The sequence below is a fragment of the Corvus moneduloides genome, chromosome 4 (assembly GCF_009650955.1).
Source record: "Corvus moneduloides isolate bCorMon1 chromosome 4, bCorMon1.pri, whole genome shotgun sequence".
Classification (NCBI taxonomy): Eukaryota; Metazoa; Chordata; class Aves; order Passeriformes; family Corvidae; genus Corvus; species Corvus moneduloides.
Genome location: NC_045479.1, coordinates 61,006,783 through 61,021,329, shown reverse-complemented (window position 1 = coordinate 61,021,329; position 14,547 = coordinate 61,006,783). Strand labels below are relative to the sequence as shown.

The window sequence follows — 14,547 nt, the reverse complement described above, 5'->3', positions numbered from 1 at the left end:
TTTATAGTCTTTGTGGCAACTTATGGTCTTGTAGAGTGTTCCTTGAAGATGTAATCTTATGTCAGCCTAGCTTTCAGGGCAAGTGTGTGCACTCTGCGCCATACAGAGTTCACCTGTGAATCTCATTGCAAGGTCTGGATCAAAAAAAAGTCTCAACATAATCATGGAAAGAGTTTTGCTGTTCACTCTGAACAAGAGCTGTGGAGACAGAAACACTCAGCTCCATTCAGAGCCAAACAGACAGCAGCCTGGATGGGGAAAGAGTGGTGAGGGGGAGTTGTTTGTTTGTTTGAATTGGATGTGGATGGTTATGCCTGAGCTGCATTTGGAGTCTGGCACCGTAAGGCTGACGAATTAATCCTCCTGCTGTGGGCAGCCTTGGCAAAGCCTTAGCTGGAATACTACTATGTCCAGTTTTGAGCAGTGCTTTCCAAAAACAATGTGGCCCAATTAGCAAGAACCTGAGGCGAGTTACAGGAATCGCAGGAGGTCTAACGAACATGACCTAAAAAGAGAGATCCAGGACTGCCCTGTCTGGAGATGGAAAAATAGTAGAAAACCAGTAACACACCAAATTCAAACAAGAAAGTAGCTGGAGGGGAGGGAGGAAGAAAATCCCCAAACTGCATAAGAGGAATAAGATGCTTGATCTGTAGGAGAAGACATTTAATCAGACAGCACGAAAATCTTTCCTAAGCAGAAGACCACCACGCTGGAGTAGGCGGCCATCTCCAGGGTTTTTAAGGGCAGTTTAGACAAACTAATTCATCGCTGCCCTGACGTGTGGGGCTGAACAAGCTGTCAGGGCTGGCCGGGCAGGCGGGGATCGCTGCTGGAGTGCCAAGGGCACGCCGGCTCTGGGTTCCTGGGCAAGGAACACCTCAGGAAGCTGCGCCCAGGGAAGTTTTGCTGCCTGTGCTGACACCAGGACAAGTCCTGCGGGCCTTGTGCTGGCGACTAAGCCTCACCGCAGCTGTAGTGCTTTCACCCCGCCAGAGGGTCTGTGTGCGCTCCGGCTGATGCGGCGGGGCCGGGGCCGGGGTCGGGGCCGGGTGCCCGGGGCCGCGGCGGGGCCGGGCGGGGCGGGGAGGCCCCGCAGCCGGTTCCCTTTTTGCCCGGCGTGTGATTGGCGGCGGCTTCGGAGCTGCCTCTGCCGCCGGCCATGGAGCCTCCCCGTCGGCCCCCGGCTCGCGCCGCTTCCTGCTGAGGGAAACACCTGTCCGGAGCCGGGGCCGGGTCTGGGGCCGGGGCCGCCGCTGCGGTGAGTAGCTCCGTGCTGGGGGCCAGCGGGGGTCGCGGCGGATCCCGCCCCGGGCCGGTGCTGCCCGAGGCCCGGGCTCGCAAGTGTTGGCGCGGCTCCGCTCCCCGCGCCGGCCGCGGGCGTACCCGCCCCGGCCCCGTGCCCGCCGCAGGGCGGCCCCGGCCGCGGGAGCCCCAGGCGGCGCGGGCGCGGCGAGGTTCGCCCTCCCGCGGGCGGTGCCGGCCGCCATCTCTGGGCCCAGGGCGGTGGGCCGGGGCAGGAGGGAAGGAAGGAGGGAGGTAGCCTCGGCCCTGGCCCGCTGCTGCCGCCGTCTCCCTATCTCCCGTGCGCGGAGCCCTTTCCCGCAGGGCTGCGCGGCTGGCCGGGGTCGCCCTGCGGTCCTCGCCGCAGCCGGCACTGCTGAGCCCCCCGTGCTGCCCGGTCCCTCGCGGCCTTGGTCCCGCCTCACGTCATGGCCCGAACAGGAGTTAACGAGTTTGATGCCAAACCCGCTAAGGAAGCTGTTGGAACGTTGAATGAAACGATGTGAAATGAAGGATCGCAGTAAACAGTGGTAGAAGTTCTCTCGAGTCTTAAGATCAGTGAGTCAGCTCTGCTACAACGCCGCTTTTAAACAATAAGTAACTATTTCCTCATCCAACAAATTTCTTGTGTCTATCTGATACATGTAGACCATAAAACCTTTCCACACCACAAACCCTCTGAAATAATAGCTGAAGGCATTCAGGAGTTGGTTGCTGGTGTAGATTAGATCACGCAGCTAACAGTCAGTGTTGGAAAAGCGGGCGCAAGCTGACGGGACAGGCAGTGTCTAAATAACGAGTGTGTCCCGGCAGGAACAATAGCAGCGATCTCTGGGTTTTAAAACCCTGCAAAGTGTTGGTTCCAAGGTGGATTACTTCGAGATTACTACTAGATCTCTTGTGTAACCCCAGTTAACTAGAAGTTTGCCGAAATTCTTACCGGAATTTTCGGAACCAGCTAGAAGTTATTGTTTGTTCCAGAAGGAGCCCCAAACAGAAACTCATATAGAAACTGAAGGCGATGAAGGCAGGGGATCCTGAAAATGCTACAGCTGTAATAGCAGTCTGGTTGACTCCCCAGCCTCCCGACCAAGCTGTATCTGCTGATTCATATACTTTTTGATGAGGAATGTGACTGCATTACCTGTGATGTTTACTTGCTAATGGGAACCTGCACTGATTTAATTCCCATGAGAGCTAGTAGTTGCTAGAGGATCTGACAAAGAAACTGAGAAATGGGGTTTTTTGTTGTGTTCATGCTTGAAATGTTAGTGCTGTGTCTTCCCCGTGAAGTTTAGCACTGGATTACCGTAGGAGTAGAGAAGATATACTCCTGTCCAGCAAGTGCAAAGTAATCTCCTGCTACACAACAGTGTGGGCAAGTAGCTGTAGCATGCTGCTTGGAAAACTTTGAGTCTTGTCATGGTAGTTTTGATTTTTTTTTGATTTATCTTTCAAGTGAACTTTGTCTAAAAGTGTGAAGGTAAACATTAGTGTTGTATTTACATGATGCATGCACAAGGTAATTTTTACTCTGGTAGAGAGTGCTTATTTTCTTGAAAATTTAGTTGTCTGGGAAGGAGTTCACACTAAAGTGAAAAGAATAATTTTAAAATAAGGTTTTCACATGATGGATTAAAACAGAAGCAGGAGCTAATATAGAATAAGCATGATAGTAACTGGTAGACTTCTAACATAGTCTTAACAGAGCAGTCAAGATTGACAGCTATCCTGAATTTTTTGTAGCTAAGTAATACATCATAATACCACTTTGTCTTTTTAAAGCACCTTTCAGGCAGTTTTTTCAAATCTTTTAACAGCTTTACTCATTAGTTTATCTCCTAATCCTGCTGTGAGTCATGTTTCAGTCTCAGTTATGCTTAACTCTGCTGGCTTCATTCCCTTTCCTTCTCTTCCCTCACTGCCCTACCACTCCTGCAAGTGTTGAGTCAGATAAAGGAACAGATCCGTCTGAAAATTAACCTAATTTTTTGCTGGTTTTGTTATGATCAGATTGTTGACCTGAGTGATGAGATAGGAACACAACTGGAGACAAAGGCAAGACTGGTTGCTTGTCTTAGTTACTTTTTACAGGCCCATCTCTTCCTTTTCCGTTGGACCCCATCAGGATTTTTGGACCAGTGTAGGGCAGTTCTTGTAATATAGGGATATTGAGGGTTGATGAAGCTCATTAGAATTAGAAATAAAAAAGAGTGATTTTTTTTTTCCTCTTGTTTTGGGGTGTTGTTGCAGTAGACACATTGAAATGTCACTGTAAGTAAAGCTTAGGCATGACAAAGGTTTTAGGAACTTAACATGAAATTGTTTTTCATTATAAACATCAAAGTTTTATGATTCATGTGCATGAGGAAATCTGGTTTTGCCAACACATGGATTAGCAGAAAATGGGTACAATTTGGTGTCACCCTAAGAATGCATCACTGAAGAGTCAGAATTAGAGACAATCGTTGCTCCAAGCCAATTACTGCCTTCTGAAGCTGAGGAAAAGGGGTCAGAGCAGAACTGGAGATGGCGATTGGATCAGGCTGGTCTAGACATGACAGGTCACAGCCCAAATGGATGCAGGAGAAAAGACAGTCTTGTAAGGGCAAGGCAGCTACAGAAGTGTCACACATTTTGTGTTGTGTCTGATGAAATTTGTGGGGAAATATCTGAACCCACAAAGGTGTTGCTCTACCTGCCTTTATAAGTGGATGAGAGTGTGAAACAATTGCATTATCTGGGCAGTGTGCAGGGTAGTTCTCTGCTGCATGAGGGAGAGATGCTGCCTTTGCTTGTCTTGATGATCTTGATCTATGGAGTAGTGGTAGAAGAGCTATTTGTATGTATATGTGTTTGAAGAATTAATCCTTAGGTGCATGACTCATAGGAGCAGGCTGAGGACATTTAAACCAGGAAGCTTTCCTAGATCTGCAGAACCCAATGAAACTGAAATGACTCCAGGTTTACTTAATGGGGTAGCACAGTGACTTTTAGTGGAAGGACTCTTTGCAAAAAATCTACATAGCCTGTTGGCATGAAAAAACCCTTAATGCTAGTTTAAATTAAGAAAAATACGTGACTATATTGCATTTTAGAATTTACACAAGATGAGAGAGGAATGCAGTGTGTAGTGCTGAGATGCCACAGAGGCTGTGGCTGATGAATGCTGACAGGCTGCACGTGGGTGGAGTATGGCTTTTGGAGGTGTCTTGGCCAAGATGGGTAGTTTTTGTGTCAGCAACAAATATTCCAGGGTAACTTCACCACTACCTTGAGAAAATTCAAATACTGGCTTTAAAAGATAAAAGATGTGTTTTCCCCAAACTGACTTCCTAAGAAAAATAGCCTCTAAAAAGAAAATATCTTAGCTGACAAGCAGAACGATGCTCAGAGAGAGAAGAGTTGTGTCAGTGTTGGAGGGTATTTTCTGCTTTTTAACCTTGGCCAGAGTGTTAATCAACCTTGGCATGTTGGAGATAGTAAGAGACTGTCAGATTCTTTCGCCAATACAGAGGGAGGGGTTATTTTTCACATTTTTATAAAAAATGTGTCTCATAAATAGGACACATGCATGTATTTTTTTAAAAAGGCACTTCACTGTTGGTAAACAACCTTTCAGTTGTTTCATATTTTTTCCTCCTTTTCAAGAGTCATCATTTTTGCATGATATCTACCACTGTAGGATTTGTACTGCTTGTTGCTCTTCAAAATGTCAATTTTCACTGGAAAAGTCATAAGGAAAAAGGATGAAATTAGAGGGTTTTCTGTCTTTTCTTTCTGTTTTGTATGTGTTTTCCCAAATGTTTTTTTTCCTGTGGGGATCTTTTTTTAGTAAAAGAACAGCTCCTCAGGTTGTAGTTAACCACAAGAATTAGGGTGGGAAGTCTATGGTTTAATTTCTTCCTGAATCTAAAGTTGCCATTTCTAGTGGGTTTCACTGTGTGTTTGTAATCATAAATGAATGAGTTAAAGATATTAGGTGTAAGGCTGCCCAGCAGTTCTGCTGCTGATTTTACCATGCAAGATCCATGGCATATACAATCTTTATGTGATGTATGGAGACTGCCTTAAAAAACTCTAGTGAATATAAGTTGGGAGTCCTCAAAGGGCTTTCACCATGAAAATAAAAATAATGAAACATTGCAGATTTAGTTGTCTTTTATCTAGTATTTATATTTAATTCCTTTTTAAGGTAATCTCTCAAAAATATATTTGGTTTAAATATTTTATTTGAATTCATTAAATTTATTACCCAGGTTATTCTTTGCTATTTTTGAAAGGCTCTAAGCATGTCTTCTATACATATGTGTTAAATTGATGTACTGTTGATATATTTTTACTGTTGTAACAGGAAAAGCATTCTGACTTCTTTTAAAATGAGCAATCATATGTATAATCAACTTGGTTAAAACTTCCTTCCTGGTAAGTGCAGCACTTCCTTTGCATCTGGATATGAGGCTGAGCAAGAAAAGCAGAACAGCTTAAACAAAGAAATTTTTTGTGTGAATGATCTTCCTTTAAAAAAATAGGAACTACAAAAATTAAACAAATGAATCATCTTCAGCAATTCAGCCTTTGTTTTATAAGCAGGTAATATTTCCTTGTACTTTGTCAATTACAGAGGTGGCGTGTCCACAGTTGCTGCTTTCTGGAACTCAAAAGAAGAATTTTAGTTAGCATGCTATGTTGTTTGAGTTTAGCCATTTATATTTTATCTGCTTCTTTTATTATCTGCTAAGGCATCATTGTACTGGCTTTACTTTTCTCCAGCAGTTAAAAGATTTTATGTGTAGAAAGTGTTGCTTGGAAAAGAAGTTCAGTATGTTGCTGTAACTTGGCTTGTGTGAGTGCACTCGATCAGCACTGCCTTCCGCTTCTAAGCTCTTAGTGAATAACTTCCACTTTAGTATTGGTCAATGGAGATTAACTGAGCAACAATATCTTTTGTTTACTGAATGCTGATAAGGTAGGCTACTCATGTTTAATATTGTTTCACTGGTGGTTTAGGTGTGATTTGATGTATAGGGTAATAAATCAGCATCAGCTTGGGAGATTTGTCTTCTGTAACAAACTAATAGTTCACACTGGCAGTGTGTACTTTGAAAATGGATGGATATTATCAGTCTGGTGAATTGATTTATTTAAAAGAAGCACGTCTAAGGACACTAGCCTTGAATTTAGATGCACATTAAATATATCTTCAGAAATAGTCCCTGACTTTTGCATCCTGAGGGCTTTTTTTAGATTGAAGTCCTGATTCCTCATCACTAAAAAGAGAGGCAGAGGAAACTGGGAATAGGCTCACATGTGTCCAGACTGCAAAGAAATTGCTTATTTTGTTACTTTATGCCATTCCTGGAGCTCAGTGGGACTGCATTCTATTAATATACAGGAGTGTGTCTTTTGATTTCTATGAAAATCCACTTATGTTAACATCAGCAACATCAAAACAGATAAGGCAGCAGAAGAATCAGTGCTTGATCAAATAGAAGCAAGAAGAGATCAATATGGAGGTTGCACATTCAAACTGCTTATTCCCAGTAAAATCTGGCAGGATGTTTAAAACCTCTACATTAATTACTTAATCACTGGGAGTTGGTTGGAGGGTTTTTTTATTTATATTAGGTATTGAATTGAGTAGATTATATCTGAGGTGGTTTATGTGAATCAGGTATTTGTGACAAGAAATTGAGGGAAAACAGAAATATAAAAAGTGTATATGAAAAGTTAAAAAGTAAGAGTAAAGATAAATGTGAATGAGAAAGTGATCGAGTAATTGTATGTTTTGCTAGATTTCTTCTGGCATGGAGTTGGGGGATCATGAACAGCCCGTTGTTATGAGAGAGGAAAACAAACGAAGGAGAAGAAGAATGAAACCTCATTGTACATCGAGTAGTTTTTCATCAATGGAACTGATATCCATTGAGTTCATTTTACCTACAAGCAATAAACATACTAAAGCACCAGAAATTATGTTACTCGAAATAGCTGGCAACTGTACGGTTGAGCAAATGAAGGCACAGATTTGGATGCGTGCAATAGAGATGAGTCAAACCACAGACTTCTACCATGCATTCACCCCGGACCAGTTTATTCTGCAGTATCAGAAGAAAGGACAATGGTATGAAATTTATGATAAACATCAAGTATTACAGACATTGGACTGCATACTGTACTGGAAGGTGTTACAGAAAAAGGTAGGCAAGATCTATGTTGTCCAGAAGCAAAAACCATCAGAAGAAGTTCAGGAATTTCAGCGGCAACTTAACGATTTAATTGGTTATGATGTCACTGATGTAAGCAATGTGCATGATGATGAACTAGAATTTACCCGGCGCAGATTAGTCACTCCACGAATGATAGAGGTAGCCTGCAGAGATCCTAAATTATATGCAATGCACCCATGGACTACATCTAAGCCACTCCCAGAGTATTTATTTAAAAAGATCACTAATAATAACATTTTCATAATCATACATAGAGGAACAACTAGTCAGAAAATTAAAGTGTCAATAGATGACACTCCAGATATGATTCTCCACAGCTTTTTCACAAAAATGGCAAAGAAAAAGTCTTTGATGGACATTCCTGAAGATCATAGTGAACTGGATTTTGTTCTCAGGATTTGTGGCAGAGATGAGTACATTACTGGAGAGACACCAATCAAAGATTTTCACTGGATAAGGCAGTGCCTTAAGAATGGGGAAGAAATTCACCTTGTCCTAGACAATCCCCCTGACCCGAATGAGGACGAAGTTCAGAAGGAAGAATGGCCTTTGGTGGATGACTGTACGGGAGTTACAGGGTATCATGAACAATTGACAGTAGATGGAAAAGATCATGAGAGAGTCTTCACTATCTCTTTGTGGGATTGTAATAGGAAATTCAGAGTGAAAATAATTGGCATTGATATCCCAGTTTTACCAAGAAATACTGATCTTACTGTGTTTGTAGAGGCTAACATTCAACATGGGCAGCAGCTCCTTTCACAGAGAAGAACTTCATCAAAGCCTTTTACTGAGGAGGTTCTGTGGAATATTTGGTTGGAGTTTGACATCAAAATCAAGGATTTGCCTAAAGGAGCACTTCTGAATCTTCAGATATACTGTGGCAAAGCACAGGGACCATCTGCAAAGACAAACCTTCAGTCACACGACTCCTCCAACTCTGATGCAAAATGCAAAACCCAGCTTCTCTATTATGTAAATCTTTTGTTGATAGATCACCGTTTCTTGCTTCGAAGTGGGGAGTATGTGCTCCACATGTGGAAAATTCCAGGTAAAGGGGAAGAACAAGGGAGTATCAATGCAGACAAACTCACATCAGCAACTAACCCAGATAAAGAAAACTCAATGGCTGTCTCTATTGTGCTGGACAGATATTGTCACCCAATTGCCCTTCCCAAGCACAGGATATCATCAGATCCCCAGGGGGACAGGACCCGAGCTGAAATGCCCAACCAGCTTCGCAAGCAACTTGAAGAGATCATAGCAACTGACCCACTTAATCCACTTTCTCCTGAGGACAAAGAACTTTTGTGGCACTTTAGATATGAGAGTATAAAGCACCCCAAGGCATATCCTAAGCTGCTTAGCTCTGTGAAATGGGGACAACAAGAAATAGTGGCCAAAACATACCAGTTGCTAGCTAAAAAAGAGGCTTGGGATCAGAGCACTTTAGATGTTGGACTCACAATGCAACTTCTGGACTGTAACTTTTCAGACGAAAATGTCCGAGCAATGGCAGTTCAAAAACTGGAAAGTTTAGAAGATGATGATGTTCTTCATTATCTTTTACAGCTTGTGCAGGTAAGGTGTATTTGCATTCTTGAACTCTGCCCTCCAGGGATATATTTGTGTTACCCCATCATTTGCATTTCCCATTTTTGTAGGTCTTGTTAGTATTCCCTAGTTTTGAAGTCTTCAATATTTAGTCAAAGCAGTGGTAATAACCAGATTAATGCAAAATACACTTTTCTACTTTTTGTCTTTTGCCTTTGTTGTTGTTTTTATGGTACCATTGCCTTGTGTCTTACGATTTGCATCTTGTGTTTACAGTAGTAAGTTTTTCTGGAAATTGTTAATGCCAGCACATCTATGATGAGATTAAATCCTAACTGTGTTGTCTGTAATCCTGTTCATATCAGGTTTGAATCACACAGCACTGAAGAGTTGTTGACTGACTACTGATAGTTTAGAAAGACTGTAGACAGAAAGATAGCAAAGCAGATGTTGACGTGGGCAAGGCCTGAAGAAAAACCTGGGGTTGGGTTTAGGTCAAGAACACCAGTGTAATTACATAGTATGTTGCAGTGACTTCAGTCTTGTACTGTTAAGGGGAGAAAATTTATCTAGAAGCTCCCCCCCCCCCCCAAAATTTTGAAGGTAACTAAAGGGTTTCTAGGACTACATAATAAAGTTAAGTCCTTCTGGGAACTTGGGTGAAATATTGTGGTTCTAATGGCAAGGGATCACTGCTGTATTGATTTGAAGCACTTTGTGTGCAGATCAAATGTTGGGAAGGGTTATATCAGTTACACAAGAAAATTGGTTTGGTTGCTTTTCACTCAGCATGGTGTCATCAGTTGGCAATGGCACAGTCTCCTCTGGTGGCTGACAAAAGCTGTAACCTGTGTTCTTCCTAGTAAACATGGCCCCTGGAGCCAGGTGGTTCTGCAGGCCTTCTACACCTGACAGGGCTCTGTTTTGCATGGAAAGGCTGTCATCCCTCAGAGCATGAAAATTTTTTTTCAAAGAATCAGAGGACAACATTCATGATTAAAAAAAAAAACAAACCAAAAAATGGAACTGCTGCAGCTGGGGAAGCTGCTTTTTTATTTCTGCAGGTTCAGGGAGAGCCTAGATTTCCAGGAAAATGAAGCTAGTGTTTCAGATTTTGCTGCACATTGGTAGTGCTTTAAACAAAGCCTTTCGAGCCTTGTCTTTGCTTGTCTGAAGATTAGGCAGAATTTATGCACTTCTGCATTATGCAAAGGAGTCACTACGGTTACCTCATTGGGCCTCCCACGTAGCTGCAGCTATATATATATACTTGGCTTGCGAGCTTTTGCTGTCTACATGTGGCTCAGCAATTTTATTTGCTTTTTTTGTATCCAAATTAGGAGTTTGGGATGATGATTGGTTGCTATCAAAATGCCTGAGAAAATAGGGGAAATACTGGGGTTGTTTCCATTTTTAAAAAAAATTGTTTGTTTTCAGGAAGTATGAATCTAGTGAGTTTTAAAAAGAATAAACCTTTCTAACAGTTAAATAAAATAATGTAGCATAAAATCATAGTGCCTTAACTTCACTGTGTCATTTTTAGTAAGAGGTGTTGGTGAGCTTACCATCCTTAAAAACGAAAAACTTGCTAGATTCCAACTTTTACCTCTCTGCTGCATTCCTTGTCTTTATTTCTTAGCTAACTATGGAATATAAGCTGTCAGCATCCTGCAGCATGTATGGTATGACAGTGTATTTAAAATCTACGTTTTTCAGAGAATGGATGTCGGCCATTCGTCTGCTCTAGTGGACGTATCTCTTGCAAATGGTCATCACTTTTCAGATGCACACCTCTATGAAAGCTCGATGGCTTATTTCACTCTGCACAGGATATTCCCATTTTATCCTCTGTAGAGTTAGAAATCAAGTATTTTATTTCCCCCTCCAGGTTTATTTCAAACAGAAACAGCCATACCATAAATCAACCTATTGAGCTTCCTGTGATTATCTGTTGTTCCCTGTACAGTTGATAAACCATGGACAGGGTAGTTAAAATGCAACAAAATTCTTTGTAAGATAAACACCAATGGCTGTACTGCATGTATATGGCAGTGAGTAAAGGCCTCCTGCTGAATTGACAAGGCAAAGGTATACACAGGGACCTGATGAAGTGCCAGCACACATTTTTTAATGTCCAGCTTTTATTGTTGCTGTGCAAAAGTTGTTATTTGACTTTGTGAAGCAAAAAGAAAAATGGGCTGAACTTTTAAAATTAATTATTTATGAAACATCAGCTCAGTAAGGATGGTCATAATACAATTTTTAGTATTGTTTTATGTTAAAATATATTTGCAAGTTCAATAAAGAAATTTTGTTTTGAAGTAATGGTTGGTTGTTTGGCTGTATTTCAGTCTTAAATTGTTTTTCAAGGCTATGTGAACAATAAGTATAGTATATACTAGAATGAGGTTTATAAAAGGCTTTCTTGGAACTGTGAGAAATCCATTTGAATTTATGTGATAATTATTGCTTTTGGGCACCTTACTGCAGTGAAAATTAATTTTTATTAAAAACCCCTCATGCCTCATAATCTCATACAAGAAGTAAAAGGATCTTTATATTGTTATATTTGTGAATTCTCGTTGTCTTTCCTAAATAAGACAGTGTTGTTTGGGGAAGTAAAACAGTACTGCACAGACAGTCAAGACAGTTCTTGCAGAATTATGATACAGGAGAAGGGCAAGTCTGGTGCTTGGCTTTCTTGTCTGTCTCCTAGCCAGCAGCTAGAAAGAACGTGTCTTTGTGACATTTTTATAAGTTTGTTCATTCAGGAAGGCTGAGTGAAAAAGTTTGATTTTTTTTTTTCTTTCTTTTGAATAAACTCACAGGACAATTTACATTTCAGAAATCATGTTGATATTTTAATAATAAAAATGCAACTGTGTGCCACAGTACTTGTAAGAGTTTATAAAACTGTGATTTGTTTGATGAATTTAGCAGACCTTTGCTTATGGCTTGGTTGCTTCTTTGCAAGCTGCAGACCACAGTGACCTTGAAAGAACCATTATATTCTGTTGAATAACTCTTGCTAGAGGTTTGCATACTTTGTTGCTTCTGAAAGCTGAGCATACTACATGCACCCAGCTCTCTGCACATCCCTTTGTTTTCCCTTAATCTCCCTACAGGCTGCTTCCTGGCACTCTATTTCCAGAACCTGAAGCCATTCACCAACCCCCTCAGTTCATGACAGGGATTTTGTGACTGATTCATAGATTGTATGCTTCTTATTTCTCTTTTATTGCCATGGGATAAAAATGCATACTTTTTTTCCCACCATTAATCTTAATACAAACCTTCTATAAACTTGAGTTCCTCAAGGAACATGCAAGAAGCTGCTGGAAAAATGAGTTAAAGTGGAGAAGTTCCCTAGCACAGCCCAGAACATGGAAGTGTGATACTTTTCTGGTAGACTGAGTCACTTGGTTATTGGGATGGAGGAGAGAATAACAGCAAGAGGATTCCAATGCTGAAACTTGAAAACAGTTGTTGACTTTCCCCTCCTCCCACCCCCCTTTTTTTGTTGGTAGCTTGGAAATGTCTGTGGACTTGGATGGAGGGGAGCAGCTTTTGGAAGAGAAAAAACACGTCTGTTTTCACAGAGTCAGTAAAAATAAAAGGTCTGGTGAAGTCTTCCTCTTAATTGTACTTCATTAATATAGGCTGTGTATCAGAGCTTTTATTCTGTCATTCGTTTATGGAATAAACGACAGATAAGTGCTCTGAAAAGCTGCTCCTGTATCCTGTGCTTTCTGGGGAACCCAGCAGTAAATCCTGGTGCCCTAGTCCCAAAGTAGCAGATGTTGTCCAAAACCAGTATTTATTATTGAAACATTTTATTTAAGAACTATTACAGTTATATTATTCCATCTGTCAGTGATCATTTCAAGCATTTTCAGTGTCAGTCATACTGCAGACTGGTTTCTGATCTTGCTGGTTTTAGCCAAGAATGATATTGCTTTGTGCATATGCTCAGCTTGGACTCCCTGGTTAGGTACTCCACACCTTGTGTTGTCACATTAATAGTAAACCTGAAAAGAACCTGTTGCAAACAAAATGTGCTTCTTGAATCAGACAGAGAAGCCTCAAAAGACCCGCTTCGTTAACATTTTCTACTCCTGCAGCAGTGTGTTCTCTAGATGTCATTGGTTAAGTGTGAGTGCAGGGGGATCTTAAATGTGTTAACAACATGTCTTCTATGTTTGTATTACTCAGGCTGTGAAATTTGAGCCATATCATGACAGCGCATTAGCCAGATTTCTGCTAAAACGTGGTTTGAGAGTAAGTACTTCAAAATACAGCCAACTTGTGCTAAAGTTGCTGGCATTGTTAAAACCCTTTGTCAATAAATGAATGCTAATTGCAGTATTTTTCTTTACCTGTAGAATAAAAGAATTGGTCACTTCTTGTTTTGGTTCTTAAGAAGCGAAATTGCCCAGTCCATGCACTACCAACAGAGGTTTGCAGTCATCCTCGAAGCCTATCTTAGGGGCTGTGGAAAAGCAATGCTGCATGATTTCATGAAGCAGGTTCAAGTAATTGAATTGCTGCATAAAGTCACAATGGAGATTAAATCGGTTTCTGCAGAAAAGTATGATGTTACTTCTCAAGGTATTTGCTAAAAGGCATTTCTTTGTTGTTAATAGTGCTTTTTCTCCTTGGGTGTGAAAAACTAGGCAGCAAATTGTACTGTTCATTTAGAAATTTGTGGATAAATTACTGTCAAAGGGCATCATTTTTACTTCCTTTAAAACGTGAGTGTAAATTAATAATGCATAAACCAGTAATAGGTTTGTTTGCTCATTTCACCCCAAAAGGGGAAGAATATCAATGTTCTAGACACTCCCTACTTTCCCAAGCTTTGGCTTATCTTCTTGAACCTCATGCCATGCCAGCTGGGAAACAGACAAGTTCTTGTACATAACCCTTAGCTGAATGCCAGCACTGAAGAAAGACACAAATATTAACTGAAAATTAAAAGTGACACTTGCCAAAAAATACAGCCTTCCCCTAAACTCTCTCTAGAAGATTTTTGGCAAGGAGATCAGGGAGGAGTCCAGTGGAGCCTCTGCTATGCCATGGAAGTAGCTGGTGGATCAGGGGTGAATATATAGGGTGTGTCTTTGAGGAGTCCTGTGAGGCACAGATGTGGTATTGTTACTTCCAGTTCTTGTAATCACTGCTTTGGAAGCCACAGTCGGGCTATGCATTGCCTCTTTGCCTCTACGTTTTGACTGCCTTTTTTTTTCCCCCCAACTTCCTTAAAAACTTGTTTATCCTCGTTCCTGTTACTTGCTTGGTGTTGGGAGTAAGTGCGAGAAGACATACGACAATATTAAAATTCTAAGAGCTGTAGAGAGACCATCTCTTCCTGTATGGTCAGCCTGGTATGCTCCAGGCCAGGAAGTCCTTGGATTGGAAAGGCTCTCCACTCTGGCTATGCAGAAGTGGCTGTGGTGGTGTGTCAAAAGAGATTTGAAGG

At 41.4% G+C, this 14,547-nt stretch overlaps 1 protein-coding gene across 3 annotated transcripts in view; it reads left to right on the top strand.

Annotated features, from left to right (window-relative positions):
* The first annotated feature begins 1,081 nt into the window (after positions 1 to 1,081).
* The window catches only part of PIK3CG (phosphatidylinositol-4,5-bisphosphate 3-kinase catalytic subunit gamma), a 35,410-nt gene continuing 21,944 nt past the window's right edge, over positions 1,082 to 14,547 (top strand). The window contains exons 1-4 of one of the 3 annotated variants that reach the window (XM_032106527.1): positions 1,082 to 1,261; positions 7,080 to 9,095; positions 13,281 to 13,346; positions 13,451 to 13,676. In XM_032106527.1, coding sequence (XP_031962418.1) covers positions 7,092 to 9,095; positions 13,281 to 13,346; positions 13,451 to 13,676 — 2,296 coding nt within the window. In that variant the 5' untranslated portion in view covers positions 1,082 to 1,261; positions 7,080 to 7,091. The other 2 variants (XM_032106529.1, XM_032106528.1) reach the window with 2 other exon arrangements.